This window comes from Ornithodoros turicata, unplaced genomic scaffold (assembly GCF_037126465.1).
Source record: "Ornithodoros turicata isolate Travis unplaced genomic scaffold, ASM3712646v1 Chromosome25, whole genome shotgun sequence".
Taxonomy (NCBI): Eukaryota; Metazoa; Arthropoda; class Arachnida; order Ixodida; family Argasidae; genus Ornithodoros; species Ornithodoros turicata.
Genome location: NW_026999346.1, coordinates 693,226 through 713,269, shown reverse-complemented (window position 1 = coordinate 713,269; position 20,044 = coordinate 693,226). Strand labels below are relative to the sequence as shown.

The 20,044-nt window shown below is 46.7% G+C and overlaps 1 protein-coding gene across 1 annotated transcript; it reads left to right on the top strand.

The window, feature by feature from the left end:
* LOC135373441 (uncharacterized protein K02A2.6-like) lies at positions 1-3,874 on the top strand. The gene is made up of 2 exons (XM_064606642.1): positions 1-22; positions 66-3,874. The coding sequence occupies exons 1-2, from the start codon at positions 1-3 to the stop codon at positions 3,872-3,874; spliced, it is 3,831 nt and encodes a 1,276-aa protein (XP_064462712.1).
* The last annotated feature ends 16,170 nt before the right edge of the window (positions 3,875-20,044 follow it).

Sequence of the window (20,044 nt, the reverse complement as noted above, 5' to 3'; positions counted from 1 at the left end):
ATGCCTCCTGCGGCTTCTGAAAGTATCACTTCTGATAGGGCGGGTTCTACTCCGTCTGGTGCAAGGTTCATCGGCCCAGGAACCTGAACGAGAAGACTGGGGATTGTACCAGATCCGTCTTCAAGCGTGCCTCGACGTTTCCGGAATTGTTTCAGAGGTGGACCGAAGGAACACCTTGATTGCGCTTTTGGGAGCAGAGACTTTCAAGGTCTTGCACTCTCTAGTTCAGCCCCAAAATATCACCGATGTGTCCTTCGCCGACCTGCTGAAGAAGCTGGACGAACATTTCTCTCCTAAACGCTTCAAGGAATTCGAACGAGCAAAGCTGTTCTCCGCTCACCAGGAGGAACATGAGACTCCCACCGCATTCCTTGCAAGGCTTAGGTCCATCATCGCGTTCTGCGGATACGAACAGGAGACTGACCCCCGGGCATGTTCCTTACTCACTGCATTTATCGTTGGACTTCGGGACCAACGAATACGAGCTCGTCTAGTTCAAGAGGTTGACCTGGATGTCAACAAGGCATTAAGGATTTCTGAAAGTTGCTTGAAGGCAGAGCAGGAGTCTCGACAACTGGATCGCAAGCTACTGGCTTCGTCGGCGTTGGGGAACGTTGCTAAAGTCAAAACCTCCGTTGATCAACAAGTGGAAAGGTGTTTTCGCTGCGGCAACACCAACCACAGTGAGGCAACGTGTCGCTTCAGCAAGGAACGTTGCAGAGCGTGCAATCAGTTAGGTCATATTGCACGTATGTGTACGAAGAAGAGGCAGAAACCTTCTCGCACTGTTCATCCTCGTCGTAGCGTGAAGTCTATCACAAGTGTCTTGGCTGTGGGTGACAAAGAAGAGGTCTTCACCTGCATCATCGACGGAGTTCCAACTCAACTCCAGGTAGACACAGGCTCATATTATACAATCCTTGGGAGAAACGCATGGCTGAATTTGGGGAAGCCAAAACTCGCCCCGGCGCATCAGAAACTCAGGGTACTTACCCATTACAGTATACCTTTGGAAGGCCAACGTTCGGTGGAGGTAACCGTTGCGGGACAAACCCACCAGCTCCAAGCACTTTTTGCAGAATTTGATGGTATGAGCTTACTTGGCAGAGAGTGGATCCGCGTGCTGAAGCTAGACCTCAACGCCATGTTTGTTGGGCGTATCCGCGATCCTCAGCCAGACCTCTCGGACATTCTGCGCCAGTACGACGAGCTTTTCGAGGAGGGACTAGGACGGTGCTCGAAGGTCAAGGTCCACCTACAGTTTCAGTCAGAAGCGAGACCGAAATTTTGCAAAGCCAGGCCTATTCCGTTTGCGCTTCGTGACGCAGTGGACAAAGATCTTCAGAGGCAAGTCAGTAACGGAGTCTTGACGCCAGTGGAAGTGTCGCAATGGGCAACACCAATTGTAGTCGTTCCCAAACCGAACGGGGCGGTGCGTGTCTGCGGCGACTTCAGCGTTACTATCAACCCGCAGCTGGACGTTGCCCAGTACCCCCTACCGCGTCCGGAGGAGCTGTTCGCAAAACTGAACGGTGGCAAGCACTTCTCGAAGCTCGACCTCTCGGAAGCATATTTGCAGCTGGATCTTGATGAAGATGCGAAGAAGGTCCTAGTCGTGAATACTCACAAGGGTCTTTTCCGCTTCAACAGGATGCCTTTTGGGATATCGTCAGCCCCCGCTATATTCCAGAGAACCATGGAACAGGTCACTGCTGGGCTAGAGGGCGTGGCTTGTTATCTCGACGACATCATCGTAACTGGAAGAACTGAGGCCGAACATCTGGACCACCTGGAAGAGGTCTTGCGAAGGCTTCGTGAATATGGTTTTCGCCTTAAGAAACAAAAATGTGAATTCCTCAAAACAGAAGTGGAATATCTTGGACAAATTGTTTCAGCAGAGGGCTTCAGACCATCACCGAAAAAAGTGTCAGCTCTGCTGGACATGCCAGAACCAACCAACGTTGGGGAACTTCGAGCCTTTCTTGGTCTCGTGCAATACTATGTTCGATACGTCAAGTCACTTTCAGATCTCTGCGCACCACTCAATCAACTTCTGCGGAATAATGTGCCTTGGGAGTGGTCATCAGGTAGCGCCCAGGCGTTCAAGGAGATCAAATGTCGACTCACATCCATCGATTCCTTGACGCATTTCGACCCTAGTCAAACTCTCTACATGGCCGATGACGCTTCCTCGATAGGCGTTGGCGCAGTGATTTACCATAAGGTCAATGGTAAAGACAAGCCCATCGCCCATGCTTCTAAGACGTTGACGTCGGCCCAAAAAAACTACGCACAAATTGAAAAGGAAGCCCTTGCCATTATATTTGGTGTTAAGAAGTTTCACCAGTATCTCTGGGGAAGGAAATTCATCTTATATACAGACTATAAACCACTGACGGCAATCTTTGGCTCAAAGAGAGGAATTCCAGTCACAGCGCCGAACAGAATGCAGCGCTGGGCGTTGACCCTGCTTGGTCATAGCTTTGACATTCAGTACAAGCCAACGGCCCAGTTCGGAAATGCGGACGGCCTGTCTCGACTTCCGGCAGGACCGGACCCTGATTTCGATGCAGCGATTTCAGATGACGACTTCCTTTTGGGGAGTACTGGATCGCCGAATGTCTCTTCTGTCCTCTCAGTAGGTATTGATAAAATTCCGCTGAAAGCGTCTGCAATTGCCAAGGCCACTGCTTCAGGCCGAATCCTTTCTAAGGTCTACCGTTACATCATGGAAGGTTGGCCTTCTCGTGAACGAGACCCCGAGCTTCAACCGTACTACCTGCGCAACACTGAGCTGTCAACAGAAAAGGGTTGCATCGTATGGGGCATGCGCGTTGTCGTGCCTTCCCAGCACCGCAACACTGTCCTCTGCCTACTTCATGATGGCCACATTGGGCAAACAAAAATGAAGATGTTGGCGCGCTCCTATGTATGGTGGCCAGGAATGGACAATGACATTGAGCTTACTTGTCAGTCGTGTGGAGCGTGTGCCGCTTCTTCGGATCAGCAACTTCCAGTCCCTCTTCACCAATGGGAGGTTCCGAAGGAACAGTGGTATCGCCTTCACGCGGACTTCGCAGAGTTCGACGGAAAAACTTACCTAGTGGTAATCGATGCGTACAGCAAGTGGCCCGAGGTGAAGTTGATGAGGTCTACCAAAGCCTCAGCCACAATAGAAGCCCTTGAGGACATCTTCGCTGCCCAGGGCCTCCCTTTCCAGCTGGTTAGCGATAATAGACCTCAATTCATTTCGGCAGCGTTGAAAGATTTCTTGGATCGCCTTGGAATTAAACACATCTTGACTCCGCCGTATCACCCTAAGTCCAACGGACAGGCTGAGAATCTTGTGCGAACTCTGAAAGCCTTCCTTCGCCGTCAGAAGGAAGGGAGGGACGGAGAAATGGAAATTAAGCATTTCGTGCTTAAGTACAGGATAACGCCTCACGCAACAACCGGACACCCTGCCTGCGAAATGCTTAACAGGCGGCACTACCGCACAGAGCTGGACCTTCTGCGCCCTAACCATCAAAACGCCTCGTCTCCAGCGAGAGATCGTCAAAAGCGCAATTATGACTCTCGCACAAGACTGCGGAAGTTTGCCGCCAGCGACGAAGTTTGGGTCAAGGACAAGTCCCGGAAGAACCACTGGCTTCGGGGCACCATTGTTCGCTCTTCGAGCGGTCCAACATATCAGGTCATGACGGAGGATCTAAAACAGCACAAGATGCATGCTGACGACATCAAGCCGCGTCTGCCCGAATTGCCGGATATCGACTGGTCACACGAAGTCGAATCTGCAACAACAGGTGGGAACGCTGAGTCTACCTTGGCCGCTGATGAGGACATTCAATCCGTACCTCAGGCTCGAAGATAACCTGCTAGAAATCGTCGTCCGGCCCAGCGGTACGGATCAACTTAACGGGGAGGTGTGTAGTGGCGCCAGTTGAAGAAGCAGAGGATTGAGATCCGCCGCGCTCGTGCTGTGGAAACGATCATTCTGTTTCGGAACTGGAGTCGGACTGAGAACCACGCACTTGTGGTGCAACTTGGTTGTACATAGCAGTATTAAAAGGCTTTTACTGCTGCCTGTTACAGTCTTCTCCACGGACGCCTTGTTTCCGGTAGGTGTACACCTGCAACGGTACGCTTGCACAGCTGCATTCCAGAGATCCTCTTTGCTTTCTCGTTGTACTCCTGTGCACACTGTTTACTAGTCTTAGCGGGCACTCGTTAGTAGCCAGAAAATAACACGTTCAATAAGACAACAATAAGCTTGCCCACGCAATGGCACCTAGCGCAGGCCTTCGATTATCCTGGCCGTCCTGGCCCAGGAAGAATAATGATGTAGCTGCGATCATTTTCCTTTTCGCTCGTCCATTCATTATAGGTGGGAGCCAGTAACTCAATTAACCTTCACCCCGTACCTATGGGTATGGGCATCTCCCCTTTAAGAGTCGATAATTTGTTACGTAGCACACTCAATCTTCCCCAGTGAATCACCTCTTTCCGAATTTGTTTGTGTAGGTTCCGCGCACACTGTTTCTTCACCGTTTTAGAGTACAGGAAGCATCATTTGTTACAGGATAAATTGAGCTCTGAAAACGCAAAAGAAGTTGGCGTGAAAATAAAACGCACGGCCGGAAACATTAGTGAGCGACTCAGCCGACGCGCACACGCCAGACGGTTTCTTACTCACGCAAACTTTGCGGAAGAATAACGTTTCCCGCAGTTTCGCTTCTTACTCGCTTTAGTTGCTTTGTAGTAACAAAACAAAAAAAAGCGTTATAAGCTGCAAGCCCTGCGTTTGGCCGGCCTATTCGAGCCAGGAAAAAAAAGAAAAAAGAAAAAAGTTAGAATTAACACGAATCCTTCGCGCTATTTCACCAACAGCGACAGCTGTCGAGTCCACATGCCACACTACAACGTGAGACTGTGGCACACTCTGTGAAGAGCGGGCGGAAGCGCTTTACTGGATGCTTCAGACCACCGTGTCAGACATCCTTCCACCCACTCCAGAATCCCCCCCCCCCTTTTATACCTCTATACTTTACAGCCACAGGGGTGACACAAACCTGCCATTGTTGCAAGTACCCTCAAGCGGGTGCTTTTGGCAAAACTACCATCTTGTCCTGGTCGCACGACACAGAAAACGTCATTTTGAGGTCATGTGACTTTGTTCACCTGTCGTTTTGCCGCTTACCAACATATTTTCGTCGTCAGAACGCCAAGAGATGAACGTATTTTGCCAGCGTAAACTATGGGGTGCTTCTTCCGCAACATAGTAGCCAAATTCTCCTTAGTTTAATTGCATCGCATCGGCTCAGTGAGTCTGAAAGCGCGGTCGGCATCACATCTTTCGAAGTCGTCAACAGTACGAGGCCTTTAGTGTAAAACTTCAAGTTTTACTGCGAGATTATCGGATTAAAATAATTACCGTGATCGAAAGACATACAAAACGGCGTGCAGAAACAACAACCGCATTGTTTACAAAAGGCTTGGCCGCCGGTCACGGGCGCCGCCATATTTAAGGTCACGTGTGCCTTGACGTGTGCTGTGATGTGCGCCCAGGACCTGTCCAGGATGCATTACGTTCGCCCAGCACGCTTTCGTCTACGGAGCAATACATTGGATGCCACCCCCTGTGTTTACAGCTATCGCTGTAAAATAAGATAATCAAATGAAAGCTATTGCCCGCTTCGTATTCATTCTATACGGTGTCGTTATCGAAACCATCGTTATATGATGATGACTCGGGTTTTCCTGGCGCACGAGCGACGAAGGCTATAATGAACCCACGTTAGAACTTGAACGTTTAACCACGTTGTCGCTTTTGTTGTTAAATTGTTTCATCAAAGGTGTAGTATGTCTCTGTCTCTGTACACGAAACTTCAATACAATAACAACGAGACCTACACTGATGATGATGAATAGCGGAATTGACCACCTAAGATGTTGCACGATCTGGGAAGGGAAGCAAATGATGCAGATGACAGCGTTGACAAGTTGATAGGTAAATTTAAAGAAATATATATATATGGAGGAATTACCGACAGCGTTGCTTAGCGTGAGTATGTGGACTCAATGAATAGGGTGGGGATTACTCATTCTCTTTTACTTCTACGCCACGACAGCGTCTAAAAGATATGTTAAAGCAGCAAGAAATAGGTTTTTGATTTGCGGCGCTCAAGGCAAGTGAAGTGTAATCGCACGATTGCCACTCTCTACCATTCGTCGTCCGATTTGCTACTTTTCTGCGGCAGACTCCATCGGCACCTCACGCAAAAGCAGCACCGATATCACGTCATTACCATACCTGGGTACTAATGTCATTACTGTAATGAAATTACAGTAATAAATTACTTTTCCTGGTAATTTGTAATGTAATGCATTATTTTTGATATTATGTAATTGGTAATGTAATTTCATTACATTTTGGCAGTAATTTTAATAGCATTACTCATTAGTTTTTACAGAAGTATCGACTGTGTGTTCTGTGTTGGCACTTGGCAAAAACAGAGTTGCCGACTGGCGAGTTAAAAGAATTCCAACGCCCACTATGAACGGTGACGCACTCAATCGGCACAGAATAAAATATGTTTTGTTTTTACAACGTAGTGTTGTCTGACAATGAATTTCCACATCTTCAACAACATTACGATTAAACTCCCAGTAATGACTTTGTAATCTCATTGCTCTTTTTGTAGTAATTCTAATGTAGCGTCATTAAATTTCAATTGCAGTAATGAGTAACGTATTTTAATTTAATTCTAACTGGAGTAATGAGTAATGTAATTTAATTACATTTTAGAAGTAATTTACTCAGGTATGATAAGGATAAACATAAGGATGATCATGATTGAAGGTTGAAAGACGTTCATTGAATGTCTTTGCGTTAGCTTTGTTGTCTTCGCAGTTGGCATGTGCCAACTGATCCCGTTCTTCTCTTAGAGAGTAATTGGCTGTTACAGGTCAGTGGCAACAGCTTTCTATCACTAATTAACGTAAGATAAACTGCACGAGTACAGACCCCAGCGATAATCGCCACAACCGTTCGTGAAGCTTGGGACGATTTTTTTTAAAATTTTTCCTGAGCGGTTACGCGGGCCGCACGGCAACCCCAAGCGGGCCGCCACTTCGACGCGGGCTATGCTTTTCGTGCACAAATGTAGGAATGCAATCCTAGACCTCCTGTTTTTGTAGCAATTCTAATGTAATTTCATTACATTTCAATTGTAGTAATGAGTAATGTTATAAAATTAAATTCTACCTGGAGTAATTAGCAATGTAATTTAATTACATTTGAGAAGTAATTTACCCAGGTATGGTCATTACGGACTCTAAAAGCAGACGACAACGTTAGAGAACCCGAGTAAACAGAACCGCTACCAGACGGCGGCACTCTCATAGGTCGCAATCTCTCCCTATAATCAACCCTCATCCGCAGCACTCTTTAAATTTACCCTCTTCCCTCGCAAGATAACATCCTTTCGCCAACCAGATCTCAACTTCGTTCGTGAGCGTGATTTATCCCCCACCGCATTGCACGGCCTCGTTCCACGCAGAAGTCCACACGCAAATCAACGGTGATACTATATAACCATCGACCGCTGAGGATTTCGAAATTCATGACACTTCACACTCGCATCGAACCGTATGTCAGCTGTCGGCGACAACCTGGTATACACTTTAATACACGGGTAAGCAAAGTGCATGTGCACTGGTGGAACGAGTCGATCGATTTTCCGATGGCGGATAGATAATTTATTCTCCGGTGATAGATACACTGCGTTGTGCATCCTTGTGTGAGTTACAAAGCTGAGCCTCCCTGTTGATCTAACATGATTACCGTAGAACATTTTGAGCACAAGTCAAGTGGGGCACAACTCAAGAAGGGAAAGAAGAAGAAAGTGAGCGGGAAGAAAGTATAGTAGAGGTGCTCTATAAAAGGAATATGAGCGAGGAGGAAACCGTAGGGAAAGTGACTTGGGAACAGGGGTGGAGCATTTTAGCTTCCTCGAATCATTATAAGGGTGTACCTTTACCTGAGAAGGCTAATGAGAGGTTTCGGCACGAGCCAATTCGGAAACAGAATATTTACGGGTATTATGAAACCAAGACTGTCACACACGAAATTGAACTGCAGAATAGGATATGCCCGAAAGATAGAAAGCTTTTGTTTTATGTGCACGTCAAATCAGCCGATACTGGTTCGTATAATCACGAGCTGCATTTATTCTGTTTTCAATGATGTGTGTTGAAATCAACGAATGTAATTAATCTGTAGCAATCAATGGCACCGGCATCGCCAACGATACCAGCTGACGACCAAGGAAACCGCGTTGGCGATCGGCGAGAGCTTTTTTCTTTTCTTTTTTCATGGTTAGTTATGGGTTCATGGTTAAGTTCATGAGTGCATGAGTGTTCATGCATCATGGTTAGGTTCATGGGTAAGTTAGTGAGTAATTATGTTATGGTTCCACATATAGCTTAGGAAAGTAGTACCTGAGTGGCAGTTACCTTTTTTTAAATGTGACTAGGTTACAGCTACAGTTACTACTCAGTGGCTTTAGAATAGACGAGTTCAGAAGATCCCAGAATGCTTAGCGCTGCTTTGAACTGTGGGAGTTTACTAATACGAAAGAAACTGGTGACCTACAAGCTGGTCCGATTTCTCCCCTACCGGTCCATTGTCCGCGACGTGTCAAGGTCAGCGACAGCGAAACGTGAAGGATAATTCTTCGTCCCCCCGCTCAGCAAGCTCCAAGAATGCAATGCGTGCGCAAAGAGCACTGGGATTTTCTGAAGTCGTCTGTTACCATTTACGAAATCTCTGACCCGACTCTGACGTGACTCTGACCTGATCTCGCGAAAGCGAGATGGCAGAATGAGAGACTATCCTAGTTGCAAGCCATTTCACGTTTAAAAAAAAAATTGCGAAACACGCACGTGCGTTAAAATATCCATCCCCAAAATTTTGATATGTAAATGAGCCGAAACCGAAACCCCGGCGACCGGGAACGCAGGGAGCACAGCGCTCATTTGTCGTCAGAGTGCCACGTGATTTGGAGCGATGGAGATGATTGGAGAAGGTGCCGATCTGCTGGCCAGAGAAACCGCTTTCCGGCCCAGATACAATTTTTCGTCGGTGAAGGCGCGTTTTCGATTTCGGCTCATTTGCGTAGCGAAAATTCGGGAATGAATATTTTAACGCATTGCGTGTTTCATAATTTTTTTTTTTAAACGTGGAATTGCTTTCAACGAGGATAGTCTCTCAGTTTACTCTCTGACAGTTTCACCTATCGTGAGGATTCGTTACAGTTATGTACTTTCCCCTAAAGTACACAGGGTGTCCCAGAAAAAGTGTCATTGAATTATGATAAAAAAAACTACACCATTTAGAGTCATACGGTGAACGGCATTTGTTCTCACCGGGTTTTTGCCACCTCCCGATGTGAATGTCATGTAACGTAAGTTTAATTATGTAAATTTTTGCGAGCTTAAGTCGGAAATTTGCCAAGTAAAGGTCACTTTTTTACCCCACCAACGTGAAGAGCGTGTCTAATTTACTCAAAATTAATGATAATTGACAGGGATATTCAGGAGCTATGCCATTGCAAAAAATAGCCGAACATTTTCGTTTTCTCAGACACCCTGTATAGAGTTGCTGATAAAGTGTCTTGTTACATTTACAAGTTACTTGTAACTGGGTCGGTACTCAAGACAGAGTAGCATTTCCTATTCGTAGCATATGTCCAAACGATGATCCGTGCGGGACTTGTCACATTGCACTCCGATGTACCCGCAGTGAACACATCATGATGACAAACAGAAATCGAAATGCATGATTGAGCTGTTTCTATCGGCTAATCCATGCGAATTATTTGAAGCATCTATGGGATATAATACCGCCACCAAAATAGAAGTGAGTTTGATAAATGGACAACGTAAGAATTGATTTATGCAAAAGCTTCGGTTGTCTGGATGATATATCGCGCAGTACGTCGCATCATTGTTTAATCCACTTGTTTCTCTCGATCTATTTCAGGAGAGACTATTGTTCTCCTTGTATTTAGAGCTTCGAGAGGAAAGGGGTATGGTAAGCTGGCGGAACACTTAAGAACCTGTTCCGGGTGCGAGCCGCTGTTCAAAAACACAAAAGTGATGTTTAAAAGTCATAAGTTAGGTGTTCTTCTTTATAAGGAAGCCTTGTTGATAAAACAGGCTGGAGATAGTTGCATTAGCGTGCCTTCCGTGTTGGTAACGGATACAATCCAGCAATTCATTGATAACTAACGCGAATTCTGTTTCGGGGGGGCGTTTACCTGGTGCCTTGTTTGCGTGATATCTTTTTGATAACTTTGTGATAATTTGTGATTACAGCATGACGGCCTTGGCTGCCACTAGGGGTCGGGTGTGCAGTTGGTGTATTTAAGATGTGTCCCTGCCATTAAAGTTGTTTGTCAGTCAGTGCTTCGTCTGTGTTGTCTCTTTGTGTCTCCTGCGCCGGGGTTTTATCGCTTTTAGATTTATTTATTTTTCTCAATGACGTCTACCTGCCAAAAAAATCGTGACTATCGACCGCTCTAAGGAAGGTGCATTCTTTTCGTATTCGTACACATTCAGGTCTTCCATATATCTTCTAATATAAGATCTATATGGAATATATATCCTGCAATAATGTAATCCTCATACTTTCGATCTTAACGATCTTCGAAGTAGCATATCAGCCAAAGACAACCGCAAACAAATTTAGCCGAACAGATGTAATGTCGCCTTTTTTTAAGCAAGTGCCCTCGAGAGAATGGTGACAGGAAATAGACCTTCTGTCTGCCCACGCTCAGGTTCTTGTTAGTATGGAGTTCGACCGCCAGGAAGCCTCCATGTACTTTAGCATTCGTGCGCTGGTCTCTTATGGGAACATGCGCTATTTAAAAAAGAAAAAAAAACAATCCTGTGCTGTTTTAGCACGCCTCCTGGGCTGACTTCAGTGGGAACAATGCCGACATCGTCTATAAAATCCGCAGGAACGCACACGACGAAACCTCAGACAGCAGAGTCGGTGGTAGAAGATGAACCCACTTCCCGATCCACAGCCTGACCGTGAAGCTACCACTAATCCACTGGGTCATGGCGCTGGTCCTCACATTCATCTTGAAACTGGAGTGCACGGTTACCCGAGACAAAGTACTGTATTCCTTCCGCTGCTTGGAAAATGGCGCAGGGACGACAGTACGCCGAAACATTCCTCCGCGATGTAGGAGTTTGGAGTTTTCTGGCGCAAGGATATCGAAGATCAAGCTGCGCCGTATAATGGTATGTAGGTGTATCGTAGTCACTGTGATGTCTTGTGGTTTTACTAAAATATGATATTGTGGGGTTTTCCTGCAATATTTAATAATGTATACACATACTAATGTCAGATAAGAAGTCACGTCACACGTCATTGTCCGTAACATTGAACCACAGGGATGTGATCCCTTATAGGTATATATGGTGGCCAATGTATAGACAAGTAGTTCTACGTGATGTATTCAAGGCAGATAGTCGAACTTAGTATATTAAGGGTATTGAGCTGCGGAACTTTGGAGAAACACCAGGCAAGGGAGTTGCCAATATTTCTCTGCTTCGCGTACGAAACTTCGGCGGTTCTCCTGGCGAGGGGATCACCCAGCCCTCTACCCCGAAGGGATTCCAAGGGTGCTCCAGGCGAGGGAGTCACCAATATATCTCTGTTCTGATGAACTTCGGAGCACACTCAGGCGAGGGCCTACGTCCCTGTTCCTGCGGGTTCAGTGTTCAGAGCGAAGTTTATCTACTGGGCTATCACTAGGTTGAAACAATGTGGAAACAACGTGAAACAATGAAGCTGGGTTGAAATGAAGGAGCTTGATGTCTTTAAGGAAGTTTAGTACAGAGTCAAACTCCACAAGCGGTTCATCTCCTATCAGGAGCGCAGGATGAAGTTGAATGAGCATATCGTAGATCTGTTTAAAATGCTTTCGTCGTAGCCGTTCATATACAGGGCATATCAGCAAGAAATGAAGTACTATGAGGATGTCATCGGCAGGATTCGCAGCGAGGCGGGTCCTCTCTTTTAAGAAGATATGTATGGGTAAGAAAGGTGTGACCTGCACGCAGCCTGCACAAGGTCACTTCTCTTCTGCGATCCATTCTGTTAGAAACATTTGTCAATGACAATGTTGGCTTTATCACGTGCAGCTTGTTTCTGACTTGTTCATTCCAGTTTCGCTGCCAGTCACAATGCAGAGCTTTCTGCACTGCTCTTTTGAAGTCATGCAGCAGAGTTCTTTGTTCCGTGATATTCCCTAAAAGCAGACTTGTACGTATTTGGAGTATTGTATTTAAAATAGTGTATTTTAAATACAATTTGCGGTATTTTGGTACTCTACTCAATACTTTTTGTTTTGTGTATTTGTACTCTATTTAAAATACATTGCATGGTGTTTTCTACTCAATACTCTAATTACATATTTTGGATCTCGTCGGTGTCTTGTCTTTCCATTTTCTTGCTTGTTCAGTGGAAATTTCCCGAGTCCCTCGGACTTGACCCGGATAGTGACTCTAGACCCGGACATTGGCCCTTCTTTGGAAGTCTCTATTTAGAGATCTTGCCTCGTGTGCACTAATCCTTCGCCACTGAGGGTTCTATTATGTGTGCCCTGACGCGGTGACACCTAATTCTGACCTCGCCGAGCAGGGACCTGCTAGAAGTTTGGTTTGTTCTGGGTCACATATACTTAGTGGAGTTATGCGGTATCTCTTTGTCATCTTTTTGGGACTTGTGTTTAGATGACTCATATCACACAGCGGCGGCTAGCGCAGTGCATGCGCGCGGTTTAGGTGATCGATGTGACATAGCGGCGACTTGCCGCAGTGACCGGTGACTTTTTGCGTTCAAGGAAATTGTATTTCAAATACTTTTTGAAGTATTTTGTACTCTATCTTAATTACTTTAAGTTTCATGTATTTATACTCTATCTTAATTACTTTAAGTTTCATGTATTTATACTCTATCTTAATTACATTCTAAAGTTAGTATTTATTAGCTTATCTTAAATACATTTTTGAGTATCTTGTACATGTCTGCCTAAAAGTGCCTGTGCAGCCTCATGGTCTGTAGGCGATGTAGGGCGTGCAAAAAGTTGCGTAAGAATAATTTCCATATTTGTTTCTGTAAACAACGAAAAATTAAGAACAGCCATTTCTTGTACATAGTCAATACTCTATACCGCACTTTTCTTCAGCTGTCTCGCCGTGGGTGCCTCTTTGAAATGAATTCCAGAAGGCAAACTTACATGATGTGTAACAACACAAGTTCGTGTTGTGGCTCGAGATTTGGAAACCGTAGCAAAATAAATAGGACTGCCGAAACAAAGGCTCCACTGCTATGAAACTACGAAAACCCGCATGCATATTTTTGTTTTAGGAATAGCAAGCCGACCGTCGGTCAGGCTGACCTTTCCGAAATAATCGCATATGCCCCCCCCCCCGCATGCAGGAGATGCTTAGACAACAATATAGGGCAGAACTTATTTTCTCAACCTGTCGCCAAGAAATTGACCAAATGAAAATTTCATGTTAATTTTTAGTGTCTATTACGTCCTTCTAAGTATGGCTAAGTTCCCCCAGACACTATTTATCTTCATTGCAGACCCCGTACTCTTTCTCGGGGAACCCAGTACAACGAATTGTTCGATATACGAAGGGCTGAAGAGGTCGCCATTGTCATTGGGAGCCTGAGGCTTTCGTATGAGAGCAAGAGCTACTGGACCTCCTTGGTCGCAGCATGGACGTGTATGTGATGTATCCAAGCTGGCGAAACTGGACAAGGAGAGAAATACAAATTTCTCCATATTATGGTACGTAGGACTTCAAGAATTCACAAGTGAGTTATGTGCATGACTATAAGCAACTTCAGCTTAATTCCTATATGCATGTTTATTTTTCTCTAGTATATGAAATAAATAACCTTGAAGACTAATATAATTAGGTACCTGCGCCTTAAATATGTAACGACTTGCACTTTATATGAGCGTGCCGTGGGAGACGTTGTCATTTAACATATCAGTATCACATGGCATCTTTTATGACACAAAATCGCCTACATCGTCCAATAGGCCTTTTTTTTGCGTGTGTGTGATGGCAGTCGGAATATAGTGTTGCGTGTCGGATGTAGCAATATGTCGGTTTGGAAAGCCCAACAGAGTCAAAGGCTTCATCTCGAAGGGGTGTAGTTCTATTTCCTCATCTTCCAAACGCCCACACACGGGTAATAGACAAGTTTCAGAACAAAATATGACAAAAATGCACGTGCCGTAGAAGGAAACACTATAACATTGATGAAAAACGGCAATGGAGATTTGATTGAATGTACTGCAGTTGAGGAAGAGGCACCAGCATTGGGGGGGGGGGATTTATTGGCAGAAAGAAAGAAGAAGCATTGGGATTAGCATGTGTCTGCCTTTCAACTGCCGTCAACAACATTCAACATATCGTGGTAATTTGTTGGAAAACGTCACCCTTCCGCCATCTTTGGTGCCAGCTGAATACACGGACCGATGCAAAACTTGACGTAACCAACATGGCCGACGAGGCTTCGGGTTTCAGTGTTGCCTGACGTCGCAGCAAGTTTGCATAGCACCTATTGAAGTATCCAACTATACTTTGTGAGGCTTGTGTTGTGTTTGTACCTCTATGTTTAATTGCACGAGATCATATAACACGGTTAAAGAAAATGTCCAATAGCTTCGACGGTCAAACGCTGCAACGATGACTTCGCTCAAGGGCTAAGTATCACTCTCAAGGACATTCTGAGTGTGACCAAGAGCACGCTACCGACAAGAAGTTGGTCACTCATGAGACATGGGTCCGACATTGTTTGGCTACGGCGGTTTGGCTACGAGTGGCGCGTTTCAGCAATGAGACAATTTCCGGAAACAATAGAGTAGTTGTTTTATTCTCTTAACGTTCCAGAGGCCATCTTATTCCTAACATGTAATGAAATAAATGTTGTCATAAAAAACGTGCTCTTCCGCACGAAGCGCTTTCGCTTTGTCGGATACCAAAGAATGTTGCTCTTATCTCGTGCTAGATGCCGCATCGAAGTGCTTGCAGTATGGTGTGGGCATAGTGAGCTTCAAACAGTTACCGATACAGCAGCCCTCGTCTTCGGTGCACTGCAGCATCGAGAGAAAACACATTACATGAATCGATTATGATGATGGTCATGTGATAAAGAAAAAAAAAATCGGGTGTGAGTTACGAAGTTGAACTGGTGTAAAATTTTGTTCATTATTATGGTGCAAAAATACTAGGAGGAGATTATGGTTAGTGCACTGCACGGGCTTTAATTGACTAGCCCAACTCAGCCCGTATCCGAAGCCCCGACGGAGTCTTATCCGACCCTAGCCCGACCTGGTGGCCGAGACCCGGACCGGAGCTGCATAGGCAGATTTGTAATGCAATTCGCCCAACAGGTTCAATCCACACAGTAGAGACCCCTAACATAGCTTAAACCACACATTCCTGGAACGCGCAAGCACAGCCTTTGGTGCGGTTTGTGTTTGTAGTGTAGCGGGCCGTGGACAACGACGAAGATGCCCACGCGCATGGGAGCACCTGCCTCAGTTCCCCCGGCGCGGCCATGGAGATAGGCCACTGTCATCGCCTCTCCCTGGCATACCATCACTGTCGGTCGGGACTCATGTAGAGGAACACCACCGTCGGTGACCCGAACGATGAACATCAAGTTCGGAGCAATTCGGCCCTTCACCATCCCAAATTTCTGACGACACCATCGACTAGCACTACCACGGCACGCTCTCCCTGGAAGCCACCGCCATTACTCGACTCATCACGACGACATCACGACCGCTGTTCGCCTCTCGATCAACACGCCCACTGCACCCGTCCCGCTCCCGTCCACGCTTCCGATCCGCTACTGACGACCCACCGACCCGCACCGCTCGGCCGACAGACCCGCAACGACCCGACCGCTCACTGATCATCGCATCCGCCCATCGCTTCACGGCTTCCAGGGACCGACCTGCGCTGTCCATGGCTTCCGGCACACTGACGACGCACCGCTTCATTTCCACATCTCGACTAGCACCCGCTGCCGGCCGCGACAACTCAGCAACGTGCCGGTCCCTGCCGGTTTCGGCAGTCGCGGCAGCCGACGCCACGGCACGCTTCAGCCGGCGTCTCGGCAGTCAACACAGCTAACGCAGCCTCACTTCCTGGGACCGTACGAGCTCTCGCTCCCGTGCCGGTTGCGGCACCCCAGACGACTTCAGCGCCCGTCCACGACTTCAACGACTTCCCCCCTCATCGACCTCTTCCTGCCACGTGCGCTGTGCCGTGCCATGGACATGTCCAGCATTGCGCGTCATCCACGGTCGCTCGTGCTTCTCCCTCCTGTGTCGACGTGATTCTTTGACCTTTCTTGTCGCCGCTCCGCGTCTGAGGGGGGAGCACTGTAGCGGGCCGTGGACATCGACGAAGATGCCCACGCGCCTGGAGCACCTGCTTCAGTTCCACCGGCGCGGCCATGGAGATAGGCCACCGTCATCGGTTCTCCGTGGCATACCATCACTGTCGGTCGGGACTCATGTAGAGGAATACCACCGTCCTCTACAGTAGCAACACCGTAGCGTCGAGACTCCTGCGCCTGTCTGCGGTGTACGCTGCGGCGAGGGTGTGATCCTCAACATGGCGAAGTTGAAAATAAAGCGACATCTATGTTTCAGCGTTTTAGCAGAAAGGGGGAAGAAGGGCCCGAACACTTGGTTGCTTCGTTTCCAAAATGGATGTCGAGGGTGAAATATGAAAGATTGGCTCACAAAACCTCGTCCCGAGCCCGCAGTCAAAAGGACTTGGAGGCCCGATTTTGACTCGCCGGCCGGGCCTGCTCCGACCAGCCCGACCCTTGCAGCGCTCTAACGATGGTCACGTCACCTGGCAAGTTCTGCTGCAGAAATGAAATTTCTTGCTTTATGGCCTTTCTATTACATATCCGTTCATTTTCCTTAGACATATTTGTTTGTTTAAAACACATTATTATTTAGAGAATGAGGTGGAATCAGCACTTCCATCATCATTGTTGTCCTCGATTTCTCCATCATCCACTAGTCTTCGGACACCGATTAACCAACAGAGTCCTATCTCTTGGCATTATCCACTGCCTATCACAATACCTATCATAAGTACCGGCCTCGGTGGCTCAGTTGGTAGCGTATTCGCTTACTGATCCTTAGATTGCGGATCCGTGGCCGGCTAAGGACACCAGTAACTTGGTGTCAGCGTACAAGTTGCTTTGCCACGTCGTCTCCCGTGAGGGACGTTAAAAACGGCATGGTGTGCGTTTAGATTTCAGCGCGCGCTAAAGATCCCGCAGGCGGCCAGAATTAATCTTTTTTTTTTCTTTTTTCTTTTAAATCAATCAATCAATCCACAAACCAACCACTGTGGCGTCGCTCATGACCACCGTCGTCGCGCGACGTCAGGCACGAATTATTCTTATTACCTATTAATATACGCATCACACTACGTATTATACGTGCAGCTTAGGACGTATAAGACCTAGGGAACGCGACACTGGAGTATTTCTTCGTGGGAGCGGCCCCCTGCTGGATATCAAGAAGACGTCGAATAAGAAACGGCTGCCCGGCTAGGTTATCCATCTCTGTTTGCTGCTAGGGTGGCGCTCAAATGAAGAAACGTGACACAGGGTGTTCATAAACTTTTGTCCCAACCAAGCAGCACAACATCTTGGCCCAATATTGGACCAATATTGGCAATACTGGCGAAATCTTGGTCAAATGTTGAGCCGACATTGCCAATATTGGTCCAATGTTGGCTTGACCCAATATTGGCAATACCGGACTAATATTGGGTCATGGTGTTGTGGTGCTTGGGAATGTTATAAATGAATTATTATTTGAAGCATCGCGAAATGTTAACGCATAATATCCGTAATATCTATTCCGTAAGAGTCTATTCCTTTCAGGTGTCTTCACTTTCGGAGAGCGGTGGACAAGCACACTCATTAAGAACAACGCGAAGCTCATATACAGGGTGTTCATTTTTACCCGCTAGATTTTTTTTATATAAAAAAAGCTGTGGCAGAAGCGTATATTTCGTTTTTGCGGGCGGGCCCTACGGCCAGGCTGAGATCCTCTCGAAAGGCCAGCAGAAGAGAATCGTGCTCCAATCATCTCCATCGTTCCAAATCACGTGGCCCTCTGACGTGGAATGAGCGCTGTCCCCCCTGCGCTTCCGATAGGCACGGTTTTGGTTCATCTCCTCATCGTAACTCAGCGATGGATTTTCCAACGCACGTTTCAGGAACTTTTAAAAATGAAATGGCTTTCAGCCAGGATTGTCTCCTCTTCTGCAATCTCGCTTTTGCCCCCCCCCCAAAAAAAAGCCTAATTGAAGAACTAATGAATTTTAAGTAGTTGATCATCTTGTAGTTACATCCTCTCTTCCAGACGATGTTTTGCATGACCGTATAAGTCAACTGCAAAAGTGACATATATGCTGTTCTCCTAGTGCTTCAAAAGTCTGAAATTGATAAAAATGAACAGCCTGTACAGGCGGACATCCTGTATTAATTCATTAACTAACTGAATGCGGGTGGTTTTCTGGGAAATGCGGAACAGCAGAATTGGAGCCAGTTATTATTCCAATCCATCGTCATTATTAGGCACCCTGAGAAGCGAAGGTACCTTGAGACATAAATTGCCAAATTTCGCTATGCAAATGAGCCAACTCCGAACTACGCACTACTCGTCACGTCATATCATATCCAACATCCCCCTTCAAATGACGCTTCCTTACCTCTTCGTAAATCTTCTTGCAAGTTAGAGCAAAATAGCAGGGCTGTACAATCTCCATGCACTCCACAAACAGAGAGATCAGCAGCATGTCTGCCTAACAGTTGCACGTAAGTGCGATAGAGCGAGAATAATTTATAGCCTCGGAATAGTCCACTTGATTCGCTAAGCTTCCACACGTGACCCATCTACCGGCATCGCGCACCACACAATTAGCGAGAACGCATAGAATTATTCAAAGGAACCATCTGCACACGGTACTATGGGAACAGCGGTTGCTAATTGCCGCTGGGAGAGCAGCATTATCGCTGTCGTTCAATGAGCCTTCTACGAGTATGTCGCTTTTTTGTACGGTGTGCGTCGGGTGACGAAATGCTATTCAAATGCACAGTATGACAGTAGAGAAACCTGATAAAGAGTGTATTGGCATCAAACCTGATAAACCTTACGTCTGCGTGTAGATTTCGAGAAGATAATTTGGCAGACGGTGACGATGCCGCAGACGACAGCATAGCCGTCGTCTGCTTTATGTGGTGTCGTCTGTAACTGCGTTTACATGGGCGCGAACGTCGACTGAAGTCCCCAGTCGACTGATAGGGAGCGTCGACCGTCCATGGTTTACATGGCAACTAGATAAGGCGCATTAGCGCTCCCGAAATTCAGTCGACCTTTACTCGCCAGCAGCAGCGCCGCCGTGTCGTTAAAATGTTATCTCGGAAGCACGACCTACTATAGATTATAACGACCATGTCACAATCAGCAACCCCTATGAGGAGCCTGTTCGCACTATCCGCTAGGGGCGCTACTAATCGGCAAGGCCACGATTGGACGATGGAAATTTTAATTCTGAACGCGCAGAAGCGTATGTACGACTAGCGTAGCAGACGACAGTGGTAGCGCCTATGAAAACGCGTAGAATGATGATGATAATCAACCTCAGAATGAAACATCTGTGGAACGTCCACCGCTTGTACAGAAATACTAAGGTAAGCAGAAGTACAAAGTATTGTAGAAGCTGAGGAAGCAATAACTGGGACGGTGGGAGGCGCCACCGCTAGCTTCCAAGAATGCGGCGCTGGTAAGGGGTACGTGGTCGTTATAATCTGGTAGGCCGTGCTCGGTAGTAAATATACTTTACTTTCGCAGTATATTTGTTTATGAAGTGTCTCATAACGCATTTTACTGGC